Source organism: Chlorocebus sabaeus, chromosome 15, assembly GCF_047675955.1.
Source record: "Chlorocebus sabaeus isolate Y175 chromosome 15, mChlSab1.0.hap1, whole genome shotgun sequence".
NCBI classification, from domain to species: Eukaryota; Metazoa; Chordata; class Mammalia; order Primates; family Cercopithecidae; genus Chlorocebus; species Chlorocebus sabaeus.
In genome coordinates this window covers 22,372,559-22,390,208 of record NC_132918.1, presented here as the reverse complement: position 1 = coordinate 22,390,208, position 17,650 = coordinate 22,372,559, and the positions used below count along the sequence as shown (strand labels likewise).

The 17,650-nt window shown below is 35.7% G+C and overlaps 1 protein-coding gene and 1 pseudogene across 1 annotated transcript in view; one reads left to right on the top strand and one right to left on the bottom strand.

The window, feature by feature from the left end:
- The first annotated feature begins 125 nt into the window (after nt 1-125).
- LOC103221298 (serine incorporator 3 pseudogene) lies at nt 126-2,293 on the top strand (annotated as a pseudogene).
- Nucleotides 2,294-3,130: 837 nt separating this feature from the next.
- WDR49 (WD repeat domain 49) overlaps nt 3,131-17,650 on the bottom strand; it is a 183,541-nt gene continuing 169,021 nt past the window's right edge. The window contains exon 18 of the mRNA XM_037988593.2: nt 3,131-3,368. Within this exon, the coding sequence (XP_037844521.2) occupies nt 3,250-3,368 (119 nt within the window). The 3' untranslated portion in view covers nt 3,131-3,249. The remainder of the gene's footprint in view (nt 3,369-17,650) is intronic.

Sequence of the window (17,650 nt, the reverse complement as noted above, 5' to 3'; positions counted from 1 at the left end):
TATTCATATGATTATTGGGTGGTTTAAACACAACGGACATTTGTAGTTGCTATACCAAGTGGTCCCCTACATATTGCAAATTATTTTCCTTTATTACATGTATTAATGAAAAATTCTGAGCTGGCACTTATCACCGCATTAGAAAGCAGCCTCAGGACCTGCCACCTCCATCACTGGCGTCACCATGGGGGCTGTTCTGGGTGTCTTCTCTCTCGCCAGCTGGGTTCCATGCCTCTGCAGTGGTGCCTTATGTTTGCTGTGTAGTTGCTGTCCTAACAGTAAGAATTCCACGTCGACTCACCTCATTTATGCTTTCATTCTCCTACTGAGCGCTGTTGTATCCTATATCATGCAGAGAAAAGAGATGGAAACGTACCTGAAGAAGATTCCTGGATTTTGTGAAGGGGGATTTAAAATCCATGAGGCTGATATAAATGCAGATAAAGATTGTGATGTGCTGGTTGGTTATAAAGCTGTGTATCGGATCAGCTTTGCCATGGCCATCTTTTTCTTTGTCTTTTCTCTGCTCATGTTGAAAGTAAAAACAAGTAAAGATCCCTGAGCAGCAGTACACAATGGGTTTTGGTTCTTCAAAATTGCTGCCCTTATTGGAATCATGGTTGGATCTTTCTACATCCCTGGGGACTATTTCAGCTCAGTCTGGTTTGTTGCTGGCATGATAGGGGCCGCCCTCTTCATCCTCATTCAGCTGGTGCTGTTGGTAGACTTTGCTCATTCTTGGAATGAATCATGGGTAAATCGAATGGAAGAAGGAAACCCAAGGTTGTGGAATGCCGCTTTACTGTCTTTCACAACCGCCTTTTATATCCTGTCAATCATCTGTGTCGGGCTGCTCTATACATACTACACCAAACCAGATGGCTGCACAGAAAACAAGTTCTTCATCAGTATTAACCTGATCCTTTGTGTTGTGGCTTCTATTATATCGATCCACCCAAAAATTCAGGAACACCAGCCTCGCTCCGGCCTCTTGCAGTCCTCCCTCATCACCCTCTACACTATGTACCTCACCTGGTCAGCCATGTCCAATGAACCTGATTGTTCCTGCAACTCCAGCCTGATGAGCTTTATTATACGCATAACTGCACCAACACTGGCTCCTGGAAATTCAACTGTTGTGGTCCCTACCCCTACTCCACCATCAAAGAGTGGGTCTTTACTGGATTCAGATAATTTTATTGGACTGTTTGTCTTTGTTCTCTGCCTTTTGTATTCTAGCATCCGCACTGTCACTAATAGCCAAGTAGACAAGCTGACCCTGTCAGGGAGTGACAGCGTCATCATTGGTGATACAACTACCAATGGTGCCAGTGATGAAGAATATGGACAGCCTCGACGGGCTGTGGACAACGAGAAAGAGGGAGTGCAGTATAGCTACTCCTTATTCCACCTCATGCTCTGCTTGGCTTCCTTGTACATCATGATGACCCTGACCAGCTGGTACAGCCCTGATGCAAAGTTTCAGAGCATGACCAGCAAGTGGCCAGCTGTGTGGGTCAAGATCAGCTCCAGCTGGGTCTGCCTCCTGCTTTACGTCTGGACCCTTGTGGCTCCACTTGTCCTCACCAGTCGGGACTTCAGTTGAACATCTGAGTGCCAAGGACAGCACTGAAACTCACAAAAGTCTCCTTCACCGAAAACTCATATACCTTTTAAGTTTGCTTCAACTAAAATATTAAGTGAATGCTTTGCAAGTTTGACTGTATCCAGGTTTATATCAGAAGGTGAGATTGAATAATGCTTGATGCAGAATCTAAACTTCTCATTTATCTGTATATTTTGTTTACTTTTAAAGATATAGCACAAAGGGAACATTTTTTGTTTAAAGCGAACTACAGCTGTGCTATGAAGAGAGTTCTTTATAAAGCCTGTAGGTTCTTTCAACTTTGGTTTAAAATGTAAGATAGGAAAATGTTGGATATTTGAGGCCATGCTTAATATATTTATATTACAGTATCCTTTAAAAGCAAAAAAAAATGCATTTATATTACAGTTTTCCTCTATGAAAGTCCTTACTTATATGATACAAGTGCTCTGTTTTGTGCTTAAACTCTTCAGAGGGGTAGCATCAGAGTTCTTGGGGAAGGATTGTATATGTGGGTCCCTTCCCTAGAAGAATGGTTGCTGATTCCCAAGAAGAATGGCTACTGCTTCTACATCTTGAGTTTTTTAATTTACTTTTTGTACACTGTAGTATTGATACTGCTTGATTCAAGTCTGGTGCTTTGCCAGATGTATTAATTTCAATAAATGCTTTGTGAGTTTGGTTAAAAAAAAAAAAAGATAAAAAAGAAAAATTCTTCTTAGACTACAGCTTGTTTTGAAAGGACTCTTTAAAATATAAATATACAGTAAGTCATTATAGTTATGTAAGTGAATTTACCAATTCTTTCTATAGGACACAATAAATAAAGCAGAATAATAATATTAGTTGCCTGGAACATGATTATATTTATAAATAAAGACGCGTCAACAAACAGAGGCAGTAAGTTGCAGAACCAAATATTTCCCACTTGACTTTCCATATAAAGTGGGTCCTTTATATAACCCCAGGCCCTTTGATTTTTTTTCAAGACTATTACTTCTTTGATGTGCTATGATATTCAATTTTTTTTATTATACTTTAAGTTCTAGGGTACATGTGCACAATGTGCAGACATTCAATTTTAAAGTACAGTATAACGAACTATTGAAGTAGATCATATGCAGTACTTTCCCAATAAGCTTATAGAATGAATAAAAGCCAATAAGAATTAACAAGAAGTGGTGCTATTGACAAGGTCTGATTACCATTATGAGAATTATTTAAAAAGCACTAGAAAGTATAAAAAAGTGGAAACAGTTTTCTTATTCACATTTGTAGATATTTACTGTATCAGTACTTTTCATATATTTCAATGCAGGTTTTACAAGGCAAATTGATCAAAAATACTTGTCTATAGGAACAACCAGAAGGGCAACTGGTTAGAACTTTGTTCTGGAATCGTAAATTTTTTATATAAAAATTCTTGAGAATAAATACCAAGATGATGCTACAACTTCAGTTCAATATTTATTTTATTAAGAATACAGAGAAATTGAAAGACGATGGATAAGAGCAGTACTAAATTATCCCATGAAGACAAAACTTCCTGAAGTTCAAATATAAAATAAAAGGCAGAATTCTTGATGCTTTTTCTGCATTTTATATATGTACTTTATGTGACGATGAAGTTTTTCCTATTATAATTACTTCTTATTTTTCTTCACTTCACAACTTTTTTCTTGGCATAATTGCTTGACTTTTCGTTCATGATCCAGAATTTCCTTGGGAAACAGGTTTTTCTCATCAAATACAGCTTTCAAAGCTACAAAATGATGAGGAAAATTAAAAGTAAATTATATTTGTTAAGAGACCTATTTACATGAAATAGTGGGAAGAAAATTCTCAAATTTTGCTTTTTCTAAAAATCTTTGTAAAACACAGAGTGTATTTGGGGAAATTTTCTCTAAGCTTCTGCTATTCTGTTTACTTCAATTTACATCTAAAAGTTAAATTTTAGTAGAGTTTGTTCTTTTAATGCATATATCTTAATAAAAATCCACCATTCTAAGGGTAGAAGATTATAGAAGTTTGTGTTTTCCGTTTTTGTTTTTTAATCTACTTAACAGCTATTAAGACATAAAGAGCCAAGAAAAAATTATTCTGTATTGAAATAAGACAATTAAAATAATAAAACACAGTTTTACTGTCTGCATGAATAAAGAAGTGCATCTACAGTCACATCCATAGGGGTTGCAGTTTTAGGGAAAAAAAAGAACCAAATTATTTCCATGAGTGGTTATATTGTGCATCAGTGAGAAGTAGGAAGAAACTGTGCCATGCATTCTAGAAAATAATTTTGGCATTTTGCATAATTTTATTATTTAAACAAATGCTTATTGAATGTCTATTATACACAATGTTCTATGCTCAGACATAAATGAGGCACAAATACGACTAAGTCATCACCTTTCTTCCAATTGGTGGAAACTAGAAGCAGTAACCAAATAACCAAAATATCATATACAATAAGATATCATTCCAAGAGAATATAAGCAATGCAAATTGTGTATAAACATGTAAAAGATATTATAACAATATATAAAGATTTTTTAAAAAGCTTTAAGAATTAGGTACTTATTTGAGGTAGGTCTTGAATTCCAGATAGGATTTTAATTGATAATAAGAAACATGGAGGTGGGGAAGAATTGGCAAAGGTTGGATAGGAAGTGTCAACTAGAGAAAAAATGGTGAATAAAGAATGGAAAAATAGTCCGGGCATGGTGGCTCATGCCTGTAATCCCAGCACTTTGGGAGGCCAAGGCAGGTGAATTGCCTGAGGTTGGGAGTTCAAGACCCGTCTGGCCAACTTAGTGAAACCCCATCTCTACTAAAAATATAAACAATTAGCCAGGCGTGGTGTCAGGTGGCTGTAATCCCAGCTACTTGGGAGACTGAGGTAGGAGAATCGCTTGAACCCTAGTGGCAGAGGTTGCGGTGAGCCGAGATCACACTATCACACTCCAGCGTGAGCAATAGAGCGAGACTCCGTCTCAAAAATAAATAAATAAATAAATAAATAAATAAATAAACAAACAAACAAACAAACAGAATGGAAAAATAATAACTACTATTGGAATAACTCTAAATAATTCAGTACAATTTAAAAGAAGCATAAAATATGTGAAAGAAAGTAAAGTGGAATAAAGTTGGAGCTGGACCTAGGAACTTTTTAAACACCAACCAAAAAATATGAAGTTTAAAAAGTAAACATCGAATGACTTTACAGTATAGTGGCATCTTTATATATTTGGATTAAACACAAAATAAAACAAAAACTTTCCCCTTCCAGTATAAACTATACTGTATATAGGAAGTATATGTAGACCTTGGCTACAGAAGTCAAGATCTTCCCTCTTCTTCTCACGGAAATCATATAAAAGCAACCAAGAAAATGAGAGATAATAACTTTGCAAATAAATTGTACTTTAACAAAACTCAAAGACAGATGTAATCTGCAGCTTACAAAATATAAAGAAGGAAAATAGCTGAGACAGGACAAAAGTTGCTCAAGAAAAAGTGAAAAGTATAGAGAGTATAAGAAGGCCAGCAGCAGCATCTTAGCATGTGCTGGGAAAAAGATAGTCACTGTGAGTGACAGGCTCACCAGGAAATACAAATGCTTTATTCCTTATATACATGGATGCTAAAAAGAGGTGAAGGTAGCTGGAAGCAGAAGCTCTCTGGGACCTGGTTTGGACCGGTGAAATAGATGAGGTAGGGCTACTTGTATCACACACATGAGTCATTTTTCGCTAAAGCAGTCTGTCCCCATGGGATGTAAAACCTGAAGGATACCCTGTTCTCACATCCAAGCCTCTTACTCAAGGATTTACCACGTATTTCAAGTTAAAAAAAAAAAAAAACAAAAATCCACCTCATTAAAGCTAATTAATTAAAAGAGGAAACTTTTAAAACACAGCATGAACACAAACTTACATAAGGAAAAACTAAAACCAATCAAATTGAAAAAAGAGCAGCAAAACTAATCAATACATGAGTTACCACCAGAAAAATATTGCACAAACATTGTTACCAAGCATTTTGACAAAATTAAATTTTAAAAATTAAAAAACAGCAGTTGCCTCCATGAAGGAAGATCACAGAGCAGAAGTGAAAAAACTCAGGGAAGAGATGAAGACACAAGAGGAAATGATTAAATATGAGGTAGCAAAACTCAGAAATAGAGGCAAAAAAATCACCAGGGAAAACAAAGTTCCTGGAACACAGTAGGAAACCTAGAATATAGAAATGAGAAAATATATAATAAAAGGAAAATTATAAAAAGAATGAATTAGAAAAATAATAAATGTTGAAGACACACAAATAAATAGATCTACAAACATATAATTAGAGTAGGTACTTATATTAGTTTGCCTTTACACTGCTGATAAAGACGTACCCGAAAATGGGAACAAAAAAAGCTTTAATTGGACTTACAGTTTCACGTGGCTGGGGAGGTCTCAGAATCATGGCAGAAGGCAAAAAGCACTTCTTATATGGCAGCAACAAGACAGAAATGAGGAAGAAACAAAAGTGGAAACCTTTGATAAACCCATCAGATCTCATCAAAGTTATTCACTATCATGAGAATAGCACGAGAAAGACTGGCCCCCATGATTCAATTACCTCCCCGAGGTCCCTCCTACAGCACATGGGAATTCTGGGAGATACAATTCAAATTGAGATTCGAATAGGAACACAGCCAAACCGTATCAGTACTTAAGAAAGAAAACCAAAATATAACAAATATTTAAAGGCATCATTTAATAAAGGTTTCTTCAAATAAAAGTCAATCTGACATAAGTCGAAAGGACACATTGTGTACTAGGAGTAATTGACTTAAAATACTCAAAACCAAGTCATATCCCAGTAATGTTATCAGACTTTAAAGATAAAGAGGAAATCCTCTGGCAACTATACAAAATAATCAAGTGACCTAAAAAGGAGGAAAGTATCTTGCATTTGATATTTTATAGGAATGACCAACACTAGAAAAGGGTAGAGCAATGCCTACAAGATAATCAGGGAAAGAACATGTGAGCTAAGAATATTACATACATTCAAGTTGTCCTTCAAATCCAAAAACTATCAATGGTGTCAATATGTAAGAAATTTAGGGATCATTGTTCCACAGAGTCCTCTTTGAGGAAATTCCAAAAAGCTAAACTGAGGCCAGGCACGGTGACTCACGCCTGTAATCCCAGCACTTTGGGAGGCTGAGGCAGGTGGATCAAGAGGTCAGGAGATGGAGACCATCCTGGCTAACACAGTAAAACCCGGTCTCTAACAAATACAAAAAAAAAACAAAAAAACTAGCCCGGCGTGGTGGCGGGCACCTGTGGTCCCAGCTACTTGGGAGGCTGAGGCAGGATAATGGTGTGAACCCGTGAGGCAGAGGTTGCAGTGAGCCAAGATTGTGCCACTGCACTCCAGTCTGGGCGACAGAAGGAGACTCTATCTTAAAAAAAAGAAAAAAAAAAAAAAAAAAAAAAAAGCTAAACTGAGAAATGACTGATAAATTTTTGAAAAAAATAACTTGGTGGTGATCACTGAATATATTTAAGTGTAGAAGTAAAATTAAAACAATGTGGAGTTAAGGATGACAAATTTAGAAGGTAAAGTCCATGTGCCTGACAATGTATGAATGATACAATTGACAAAAATTATGAGGATAAAGGAGAAAGAAACCTTGTTTATGATAAATCAGAGACAAAGAATAACATTGAAAACTGAAAAATCAACTAATAGCATAAGCAAATTTAACAAAATAAAAGTAAGCATAAAGAAAATCATGTTATGGAATGAAATTGTGTGGTAGAAGGGAGGCAGGAGAATGAGAAAACAAGTTTATTCTATCATCACTGAGCATAGATCTAATAGTGTCTAAGAGAAATGAAGAACTAGAGGAATTATGTAATTCCTATGATTATAAAGTTAACCACTAGAATAAACATACACACAAACATAAACAAATAAAAAGCTACAGATGCAGTGAAAAATTTAAAAATATATAAATAGCATAAAACAGTCTGAGAAACAAAGTGTTTAATATATAAATATACAGATACTCTATTTCCCAATTTTTTTAAAAAAATGATTTTTAAAAAATGGATTAAAAGCGAAACAACACATCTGATATAAAATGATTCAGGAATTTATTAATAAAAGAATGGAAAAAATATATTAGACAAATGAAAGAAGTTTCACCCTTGACTGACATACTTGCCAAAGAAAGCAGGGATCATGTTCAAAATCATAAATACATATAGAAACCCTAAAAGTTTACACAGAAACTTGTAATAGCGGCTGCAAGAAATAGATGACAGTGGGAACAATACAGAACATCATCATAGGAGGGAGGGAAACTTCTCAATGAATAATTTTTTGTATGTTCTAATATTTGAATTCTGTGAATATGTTTTTTTTAAGCAATAAGATGAAAATGAATAAATCTGGAACTAGCATTAAGCAGAGATAAAGTGAAAGACAATACTTTCTATTTGCCTAATACCAGTGATATGAGATAATGTGGATATCTGTACATCAGCAGCTGGTCCTGTCCCGTATGACTGCAGATTAGCACTTTAGAAGCACAAGCAATTCTGACGCCTTTGAGCCCTTCTGAGATATATTGTAAAAGCCAGAATGTTACTTCTGAAATAAATTCTGTTTTACTGAGATTTGTCTCTCAATTAGATGACAAATTTTCATTGCAATTGACTGGGTTTCAAGACCATTAACCCAATAACTGATAAGTCTTTGTAAGATATTGAAAGAGACAAACTCACTTGGATGGTTCATTTTTAATGTTTTTTCTTTTTAGTTAACAAACGGATTATAAAAAGTACATATGCTGGGGTGGATCCCTGTTTCTTGGGCCTGAAAGTTACAATTTTGGGAGCTCTCTTTAGAAAAAAAGAATATAAAATTACAAATATAAATTTATTTATAAAAGTGGCTATTTAGGATAAAATAAATTTCAACAAATTTCTAGTAATTTTTAGAGTTAGGTCCTTTTCTCCTGAGATCTCTTTTTAAAAAGATACCTGAAATGCTTACCTGGAAATGATTGTTGCTTGTAACCTTGCTTCTGCTCTTCACCTAGAACACTCTCAAACTCCTAGCAATTTCTAATACTCAAAGGGTCTTTGTAGATGAGGCCCAGAAAACCTAACCTTCATTAGCTTCATTTGTAAATCTATATGTGGCAAAAATGATGTCATTAACTTAACATCTTTTAAATGCATAATGGTAATCAATTCCTCTCACTTTCGCAGTAACGTCTGCTAGGTTAATGGCATAATGATTTTTTATGATGATATGTTAAGTATGTAGTAGATCATAATACATGTAAGAAATAATCATTTATTGAACTTGCTTACAATAATTTTTAAAATGTTTTTAACCTTACTGTGATGACTTTCTTGATGTATTAAGTTGCGTAGGGTAAAGTTCACAGCTATGAAGTCAAATATTAATATAAGTGTTGCTTTGAAGGGATTTTGCAAATGTAGTTCAAGTCCCTGATCAACAAACTTTAGATAAGGGAGATTACCCTGGATAATCTGGCAAGCCAGACTTAAACAGATAAAAGGCCTTAAAAGAAGACTGGAGGTTCCCTAAAAGAGTGAAGAAATTCTACCAATGAACGTTTCTGCCTGTGCCCAGCCTGCCCACGATCTTTTCTTCTTGACTTAGTGCTACATATTTTGAACTTGCTCAGCCAACCCAACAAACCCGTAAGTCAACTTCTTGTAATAAATCTCAATATGGAGTCCTGCTGATTTTACTTCCCTGTTTCCCCTCTGACTGATACACTTTCCATGAAGTACACTATCACAAGATGATGGCAACAACAACAACAACAACAAAGTGGTGTGTTCTTATTATAGCAAACAGGCTGATTTGTCAAATTTCCTTTGGTTTGTGTCTGGAGATGATTGAATACCACTTGTAAAAAAATATATATATATGAACCAGAGATACCATTTGACCCAACAATCCCATTACTGGGTACATAAAGAATTATAAATCATTCTACCATAAAGACACATGCACACGTATGTTTATTGCAGCACTGTTCACAATAGCAAAGACTTGGAACCAACCAAAATGCCCATCAATGATAGACTGGATAAAGAAAATGCAGCACATATACACCATGGAAAGCTATGCAGCCATAAAAAAGAATGAGTTCATGTCCTTAGCAGGAACACGGATGAAGCTGGAGGCCATCATTCTCAGCAAACTAACACAGGAACAGAAAACCAAACACCACATGTTCTCACTCATAAATGGGAGTTGAACGATGAGAACACATGGACACAGGGAGAACATCACACACCAGGGTCTGTCGGGTGATGGGGGCCAAGGGGAGGGATAGCATTAGGATAAATACCTAATGCATGTGGGGCTTAAAACCTAGATGATAGGTTGATAGGTGCAGGAAACCACCATGGCACATGGATACCTATGTAAAAAACCTTCACGTTCTACACATGAATCCTAGAACTCAAAGTAAAATAAAAATAAAAACAAAAAAATAAAAATAAAAGTTGAGAAAAAAAGAAAATTTGTGTCTACTTGAATACACAACTTAGACATAGAATTCAGCATCTGGATGGCAAGGAAGCACAACAAGATTTAGGACACAGCTGAAACCCAATGTAAGGAACCCAAGGAATACAGTAAAATGATTCGAGAGCTGAAATATTAAATAGCTATTTTAAGAAAGAACCAAACTGAACTTCTAGAACTTAAAAATTTACTACAAGGATTTTATAATACAACTGGAAGTTTTAACAGCTGAATAGACCAGGCTGAGGAAAAACTTCGGTACTCAAAGACTGGTTCTTCAAATCAACTCAGTCAGACAAAAATAGAATTTATAAAAAATGAACAAAACCTCTGAAAACTATGAGATTATGTAAAGAGACCAAATCTAGGACACACTGATAATCCTAAGAGGAGACAGAATAAGCAACTTGGAAAATATATTTGAGGATATAGTCCACAAATATTTCCCCAATGTTGCTAGAGTGGTTGACACACAAATACAAGAAATACAAAGAACCCTGGCAAGATACTATACAAGAGGGCCATTCCCAAGGCACATAGTTAGCAGATTCACCAAAGTCAATGCAAAAGAAAAAAAATATCTTAAAGGCAGTTAGTCAAGTCACATACAGAAAGACCACATCAGGCTACCAGTAGACTTCTCAGAAGAAACCTCACAAGCCAAAAGGGATTGGAGACCTATTTTCAACATACTTAAAGAAAAAAAAATTCCATGCAATAATTTCATATCCCTCCATACTAAGCTTCATAAGTAAAAGAGAAATAAAATCTTTCTCAGACAAGCAAATGTTGAGGGAATTTATCTCAATGGGATCAGCCATAATTACAAGAGTCTCTTAAGGGCATCTTAAATACAGAACCAAAAGAACAGCACCTGCTACCACAAAAACACACTTAGGTGCATAGCCCACAGTTCACTATAAAGCAACTATATGATCAAGTCTACATAACAACCAGCTAAGAATATAATGACAGGATCAAAATCTCACATACAAATACTAACCCTGAATGTAAATGGGCTATAAACCAACTTAAAAGACATAGTGTGGCATGCTGGTTACAAAAACAAGATCCAATCATCTGCTATTTTCAAGAGACCCATCTCACATGTAAAAATGCCTATAGGCTCACAGTAAAGAAACAGACAACCTTCTCCCATTGAAACAGAAAACAAAAAAAGAGCAGGAGTCCCTATTCTTAAGCCAGATAAAACAGATTTTAAACAAATAAAAATTAAGAAGGGCATATGCATATAATCCAACAAGAAGATTTAACTATCCTAAATATACACATACCCAGCATTGGAACATCTAGATTCATAAAACATGTTCTTGGCCTATGAAAAAACTTAGAAAACCACACAATAATACTGAGAGACTTCAACACCCCACTGACAACATTGAACAGGTCATCAAGGCAGAAAACTAACAAAGAAACTCTAGGCTTAAACTCTACACTTTATCAGTTGGACCTAATTGACACCTACAGAACACCCCACTGAACAATCAACAGAATATATATTCTTCTCATCTGCACACAGAACATATTCTAAGATCAACCACATGCTTCCTCACAAAACAATAAATGTCATTCATTTAAGAATTAGAAAAAAACTATTCTACAATTCAAATTGGACCAAAAATAAAGAGCCCAAATAGCTGAAGGAATCATAAGCAAAAAGAATAAAGCTAGAGGCATCACATTACCTGACTTCAAACTATACTATAAGGCCACAGTAACCAAAACAGCATGCTACTGACACAAAAACAAACACATAGACTAATGGAAAAGAATAAAATAACTCAAAAATAACGCTGCCTACCTACAACCATCTGATCTTCAACAAGGCCTACAGAAACAACCAATGGAAAAAGGACTCTCTGTTCAATAAATGGTGCTGAGATAACTGGCTAACCATATGCAGACAATTGAAACTGGACCCTTACCTTTCAACATATATACAAAAATTAACTAAGGGTGAATTAAAGATTTAAATATAAGACCCAAAACTAGAACATTTCTGGAAGAAAATCTAGGATATACCCTTATTGACATCAGTCTCAGCAAAGAATTTTTGGCTAAGCTCCAAAAAGCAATGGTAGCAAGAACAAAAGTTGGTAAGTGGAAACTAAATAAATAAAAAAGCTTCTTCACAGCAAAAGAAACCATCAACAGAGTAAACAGACAACATACAGAAGGGGAGAAAATATTCACAAACTATTCATCTGACAAAGATTCGACATCCAATTTCTATTAAAAGAAAAACTTAAATCAACAAGCATAAAACAACACTATCAAAAAATGGGCAAAGGACATGAATGGACACTTCTCAAAAGAAGACACACAAGTGGCCAAAAAACATAAGAAAAATATTCATCAGCACTAATTATCAAAGAAATGCAAATCAAAACCACAATAAAATACCTTCTCACACCAGTCAAAATGGCTATTATGAAGTCAAAAAACAACAGATTCTTTCAAGGCTGTGGAGAAAAGGGAAGGCCTTTCTGTGGAGAAAAGGGAAGGTAGGAATGTAAATTAGTTAGGCCACTGCGGAAAGCTGTTTGGAGACTTCTAAAATAACTTAAAACAGAGCTACCACTTGACCCAGAAATCTCACTACTGGAAATACACCAAAAGGAAAATAGATCATTATACCAAAAACACACATGCACTTATGTGTTATCACCATGCTATTCACAATAGCAAAGACGTGTAATCAACTTAGGTACTCATCAATGGTGGATTGGATAAAGAAAATGCGAGATACACACACACAGATACACACACACACACACACACACACACCATGGAATACTATGCAACCATAAAAAAGATGAAATCATGTCTTTTGCAGCAATGCTGATGAAGCTGGAAGATATAATCTTAAGCAAATTAATGCAGGAACAGAAAGCCAAATACCACATGTTCTCACTTATAAGTAAGGGTTAAACATTGAGCACACATGGGCATAAATATGATAAAAATAGTCACTATGGACTACTAGGACAGGGATGGAGTGAGGGGCGTGGTTTGAAAAACTACCTATTGAGTACTATGCTCATTACCCGGGTGCAATATACCTATGTACCAGACCTGCACGTGTGTTCCCTGTATCTAAAATAAAAGCTGACATTTTTAAAAAGTAATAAATAAATAAATATATAGCTTATCTTAAAGCACCCTCAAGTTCCCATATGATCACAAGCTTAGGAACCTCAAGCCTCCAACTTCTTGCCTCCCAGGCCATATAACTTATTTAGAATCCTGGACAGTAGTTTGCTTAGAATAGTGAGCAACAGACACTGTCTAGATTCATCAGGTCACATTCCTCTTTAAATCCTCTGAAGGCTTCCCTTTATACTTAAATCAAATTTTTTGCCCAGGCAACATGGTCCCACATGACAAGACCCCTGATCGCCCTCTAATCTCATCTGATACCTGTCTCCTTACTCCATTCTAGCAACGGTGACCTCTTTTCTGTCCCTGGAACATGTCAATTTTGTTCTCAGTGGCTTCATACTTGTTTCCTGTGCTTGGGACATTCTGGCCCAACATCTTTGTAGAACTTTCTATCTTAGGATTTAGCTTAAATGTCAGAGAGACCTTCACTGATATTCTTCCGAATGTCACCTTATTACATTATCTTGTTTTATTTTCTTCTTAGCTCTTATCAATATCACTCTCCAAACTTATCATCTTTATTTATTTACTTACTTATTACCTATCTCTATTCCTAGACAATAAATTCAGCAGCAGTAGACTTTGTTTGCCTTTGTATACCATATATCTCTAGTACCCAGCATTGTATCTGGTTCATGGAAAGGGATTCAAAAAGTATATTTGTTGAATATATGAGCACATGAATGAAGGAACTTTCAGGCATGCAAAGGCTTTGGCTCACTCCTCACCCTTTGGAATCCCTGCATTCCAGAGACCTGGGGACCCTATAATATTGATAAAAGGGTGATTCTCCACATCATATATATACATATACATCCATTTAACCACAACCAAGTTCTTAAAAATTAACATCTAGTGTTATCAGTAACCACTTACATTCACTATTCCCTTCCTGGGAAAATATGACATTTATATACTCATCACTTCTCTTTATACTTGGCTGCCTGACAAGGTTTGTTATAATGATAGCCAAAAGCTGTTTTCACAGTGATGAAAAGGAAAGATGTGGTGGTCAGGAAAGTATTCAAAACATTTTCTCTATAATAAAATGATTCAAGGATCTCAACACAGAAGAATTGGTTTATATATTATCTTCTGGTCTTTCCCTTGCCTGCTAATTGGCATCTAACTATATCAGCTGAACAACAGCGGCAAAACTCACAAAGATACCCTGGCAACAAGGGACTTGGCAGCTACGTAATGTAGTATGCAATGACTACCTGTCTATGAGTGTACAGCATTCTGAAAACTCCTTTCTAATTCACATTCTTCCTCCTATTCTGTGTCCTATTTTGTGTCTTCTAGACAAATCATCCTTATTTATCAAACTTTTATGTGCATAAGAATCACCTGGGATCTCGTTAAAATACAAGTTCTCATGCAACAGATCTGGGGTGGGTCCTGAGATGCTGCATTTCTAAGGAGCTCCCAGGTGATGCCCATGCTGCTATCCACTGCCCGCATCTTGATGTCAAGGTTCTGATTTCTAAATTTAAGCTCTAGGTCAGTATTGTCAAATGTCCTTTTATTTCAGCCACCATCCGGTAACAACCAGGCAACAAAGCAACTGGTTGGTGAGAAAGAGTGCTGATGATTAATCAAAATACTGCAATAGTTTTCATATGACTCTCAAATAATGGTTGCTTGGGACCTGTTGAACCTTTTAAACATGTTGTTCACATATTAATGACTTCTGTTTTATAGATCCCAACTTTTGGTATGTGTGTATTGTATTTGTGAATTTTGAGATAATTTAGTGTTATGTAAACAAAAATGTAGAGCAATAGGAAGGATTTCTACTTTTAAAATGCCCCCGAGTTTTCTGTTCATTCTAGATGTTCACTATCTAAAAGGTTCTGAGGTAAGCCATGTGTAGCAATCTCTCGTTTATCATATAGTCAATGTATATATCTATGAATGCTTTCTTCCTGCATTTTAATTATTTGTTCAAGTAAGAACTTTTATGTAATATCAAAGATTATTTTTCTTTACTGGTGCTAGATTTAAAATAATATTCTAAAACAAAGATACATTAAACTAGATTTTACTAAAAGCTTACGTGTATATTTTTCATCTGTAGTTTAAGGGGTAATGTGAAACATTGTGTGTTCCAATGAAATCCTATGTATTATCTCCAGCACACCCTTCTGGGTTGTTAGATTCTGGTTGAGTTCACTGTTTTTGAATTATTTTTGTCCCTCTTTACAAGTTGCAAGTCTCTGATGGACATGCAAACTTTTCTTATCTACTAGAGATTTGATTTCCTCTTCTCCTTGGAAACACCACTTTTGGGATTTACTTCAAATTGGACTGGAGTCTGCTACCTTGCACAAATTGTCAACTCTCCAAACTTTTCAATCTTATGTGGTTTTTTTCCACATTTAACTACTACTTTCCAAACTAATATTTTCAGTTTTTCTCCCTCCCACCTAAGGACATTACCAAGAACTAAAACCTGACATCCCAGATCCCCATATAGACTTTTGGTTGCCTTGCAGCTATCCCTTTCTCCCAGGATCTTCAGGACTTCAAAACAGCTGACCTTTGCCTCCACCTGGCAATATAAATTCAAGTGGTTTTGTACGAGCAACACCAACAAGAACCCCTGAGAGGCTATTTCTGAGACTCTGCTTTGCCCCACCCAGGAGCTTTAGGATCACTACTACGTTGTTCAGCAATGAGTGATACTCATTTTTCTTAAACAAAAGGTGGATGAGACTGACAATGCTGAACTTTACCTCAGTCCAGTGCTCCTCGAAAGTGAAGACATTTAAGAAATCTCTCTACCCTTTCATGTTCTAGAAACAGCTAACCACAAAGGACTCCTCTCCTCTCATATATTCTAAGACCCTCTCTTTCCTTCCACATGAGTCCTATAAGAAACATAGATGACTTCCTCATCTACCTATCTCTACAAAAGCTCAGACCTCCTTTCTTGTCTTTGAGATGTTCCTGTTTAATGAACTTCCTCCGTACTGCAGTAGGCTGAATAAAACCATCTCTTTGTTTCATACACTTTGTCTTTCACAGAACAACAACAGCTACAACAAAACAATTCACCTGAAGTATCACTAATAGAGCATTTTCTCCACACTGTTTCAAGTTTTAAAGATTTTACAGATACAATGTGAATGGGTCCTGGGGAATTTACTGGCAAAACCTGACCCAGAGCCAGTTCTAAGTAGCTTCCAGGATTTTGAATAAGGCATATCAAAGAGGGGTTTCAAGCTGTTTAAGAACCAACTGGGAACAACTTGAAAGCTTAAAGGTAAGTGCGAAGAAAGATGTTTCAAGTTGAAAGGGAAAGAAAGAGAATACCAAAGGACATAAAAAACCCAGCAGATACGGCTAAAACATCACCTGGGGATTTTAAAGTGTTTGAAAACCGTCCCAAGTTCCAAAGTGATAGTTTAGGACATTGAAAGTGAAACTGGCAAAATGCCTCTCATTGTACAATTGCCAAATAACTTATGCATGAGGTAATTATGGAGATTGCAGCAAGGTGGGTAAAATGCAGTACAAAGACATAAGGTAGATTCTGTAATGATAGTGTGCAGGAGAAATATATTGGTAATTGAGGTTTTTTTGAAGTGTTGTTTTATAATAACGATTTTTAAATTCAGCATTATCCTTCTGAAAAGATGAACAATTTTAAATGAAAATAATAAAAAGAGGTAATACAGTAAAAATGGCTGGTTTTAGAAATAAGAGCAAGAATAAGCAACTAGGGAATTGGATTTGAATACTATTTGAACAGGGGAGGCTGCATTTAGAAATATTAATAGCATAAACACCTGAGTCAGTTTTTTAGCATTCCCATCTAGGCTCTACCTTTACTATCTATGTGAACTTAGGTCAGTTATTTGAATTCTTTATGCCACAATTCTTCATATAAAAAACGTGGGGAATAGTAATTCCTACACTGTAGAACTATTTAGTTGAATAATAATACAGATACAGAACATTACCAGTAAATAAAATGTATCCAAGTCTTACTAGGTATCAGGCACTGTGCTAAGGGCTTCACATGGGTTACATCATTTAATGTTCACAGAAACATTATGATGATAAATAAGATGAAGCCTGTGTTCAGTTGAGGAAACTAAGGCACACAGTGTTTACTTGAATTGCTTAAGTTTACAAAGCTAGTAAGTAGTAGAACTTTGTTTTGAAACCAGTCTTACGCTCAAAATTTTGTCTTTATACCTATATTGTTTCCATGGTTTATTCTCTTTATAAATTGCAATTCCCACCCCCACCCCCAAAGACAACCGTTACACCTTA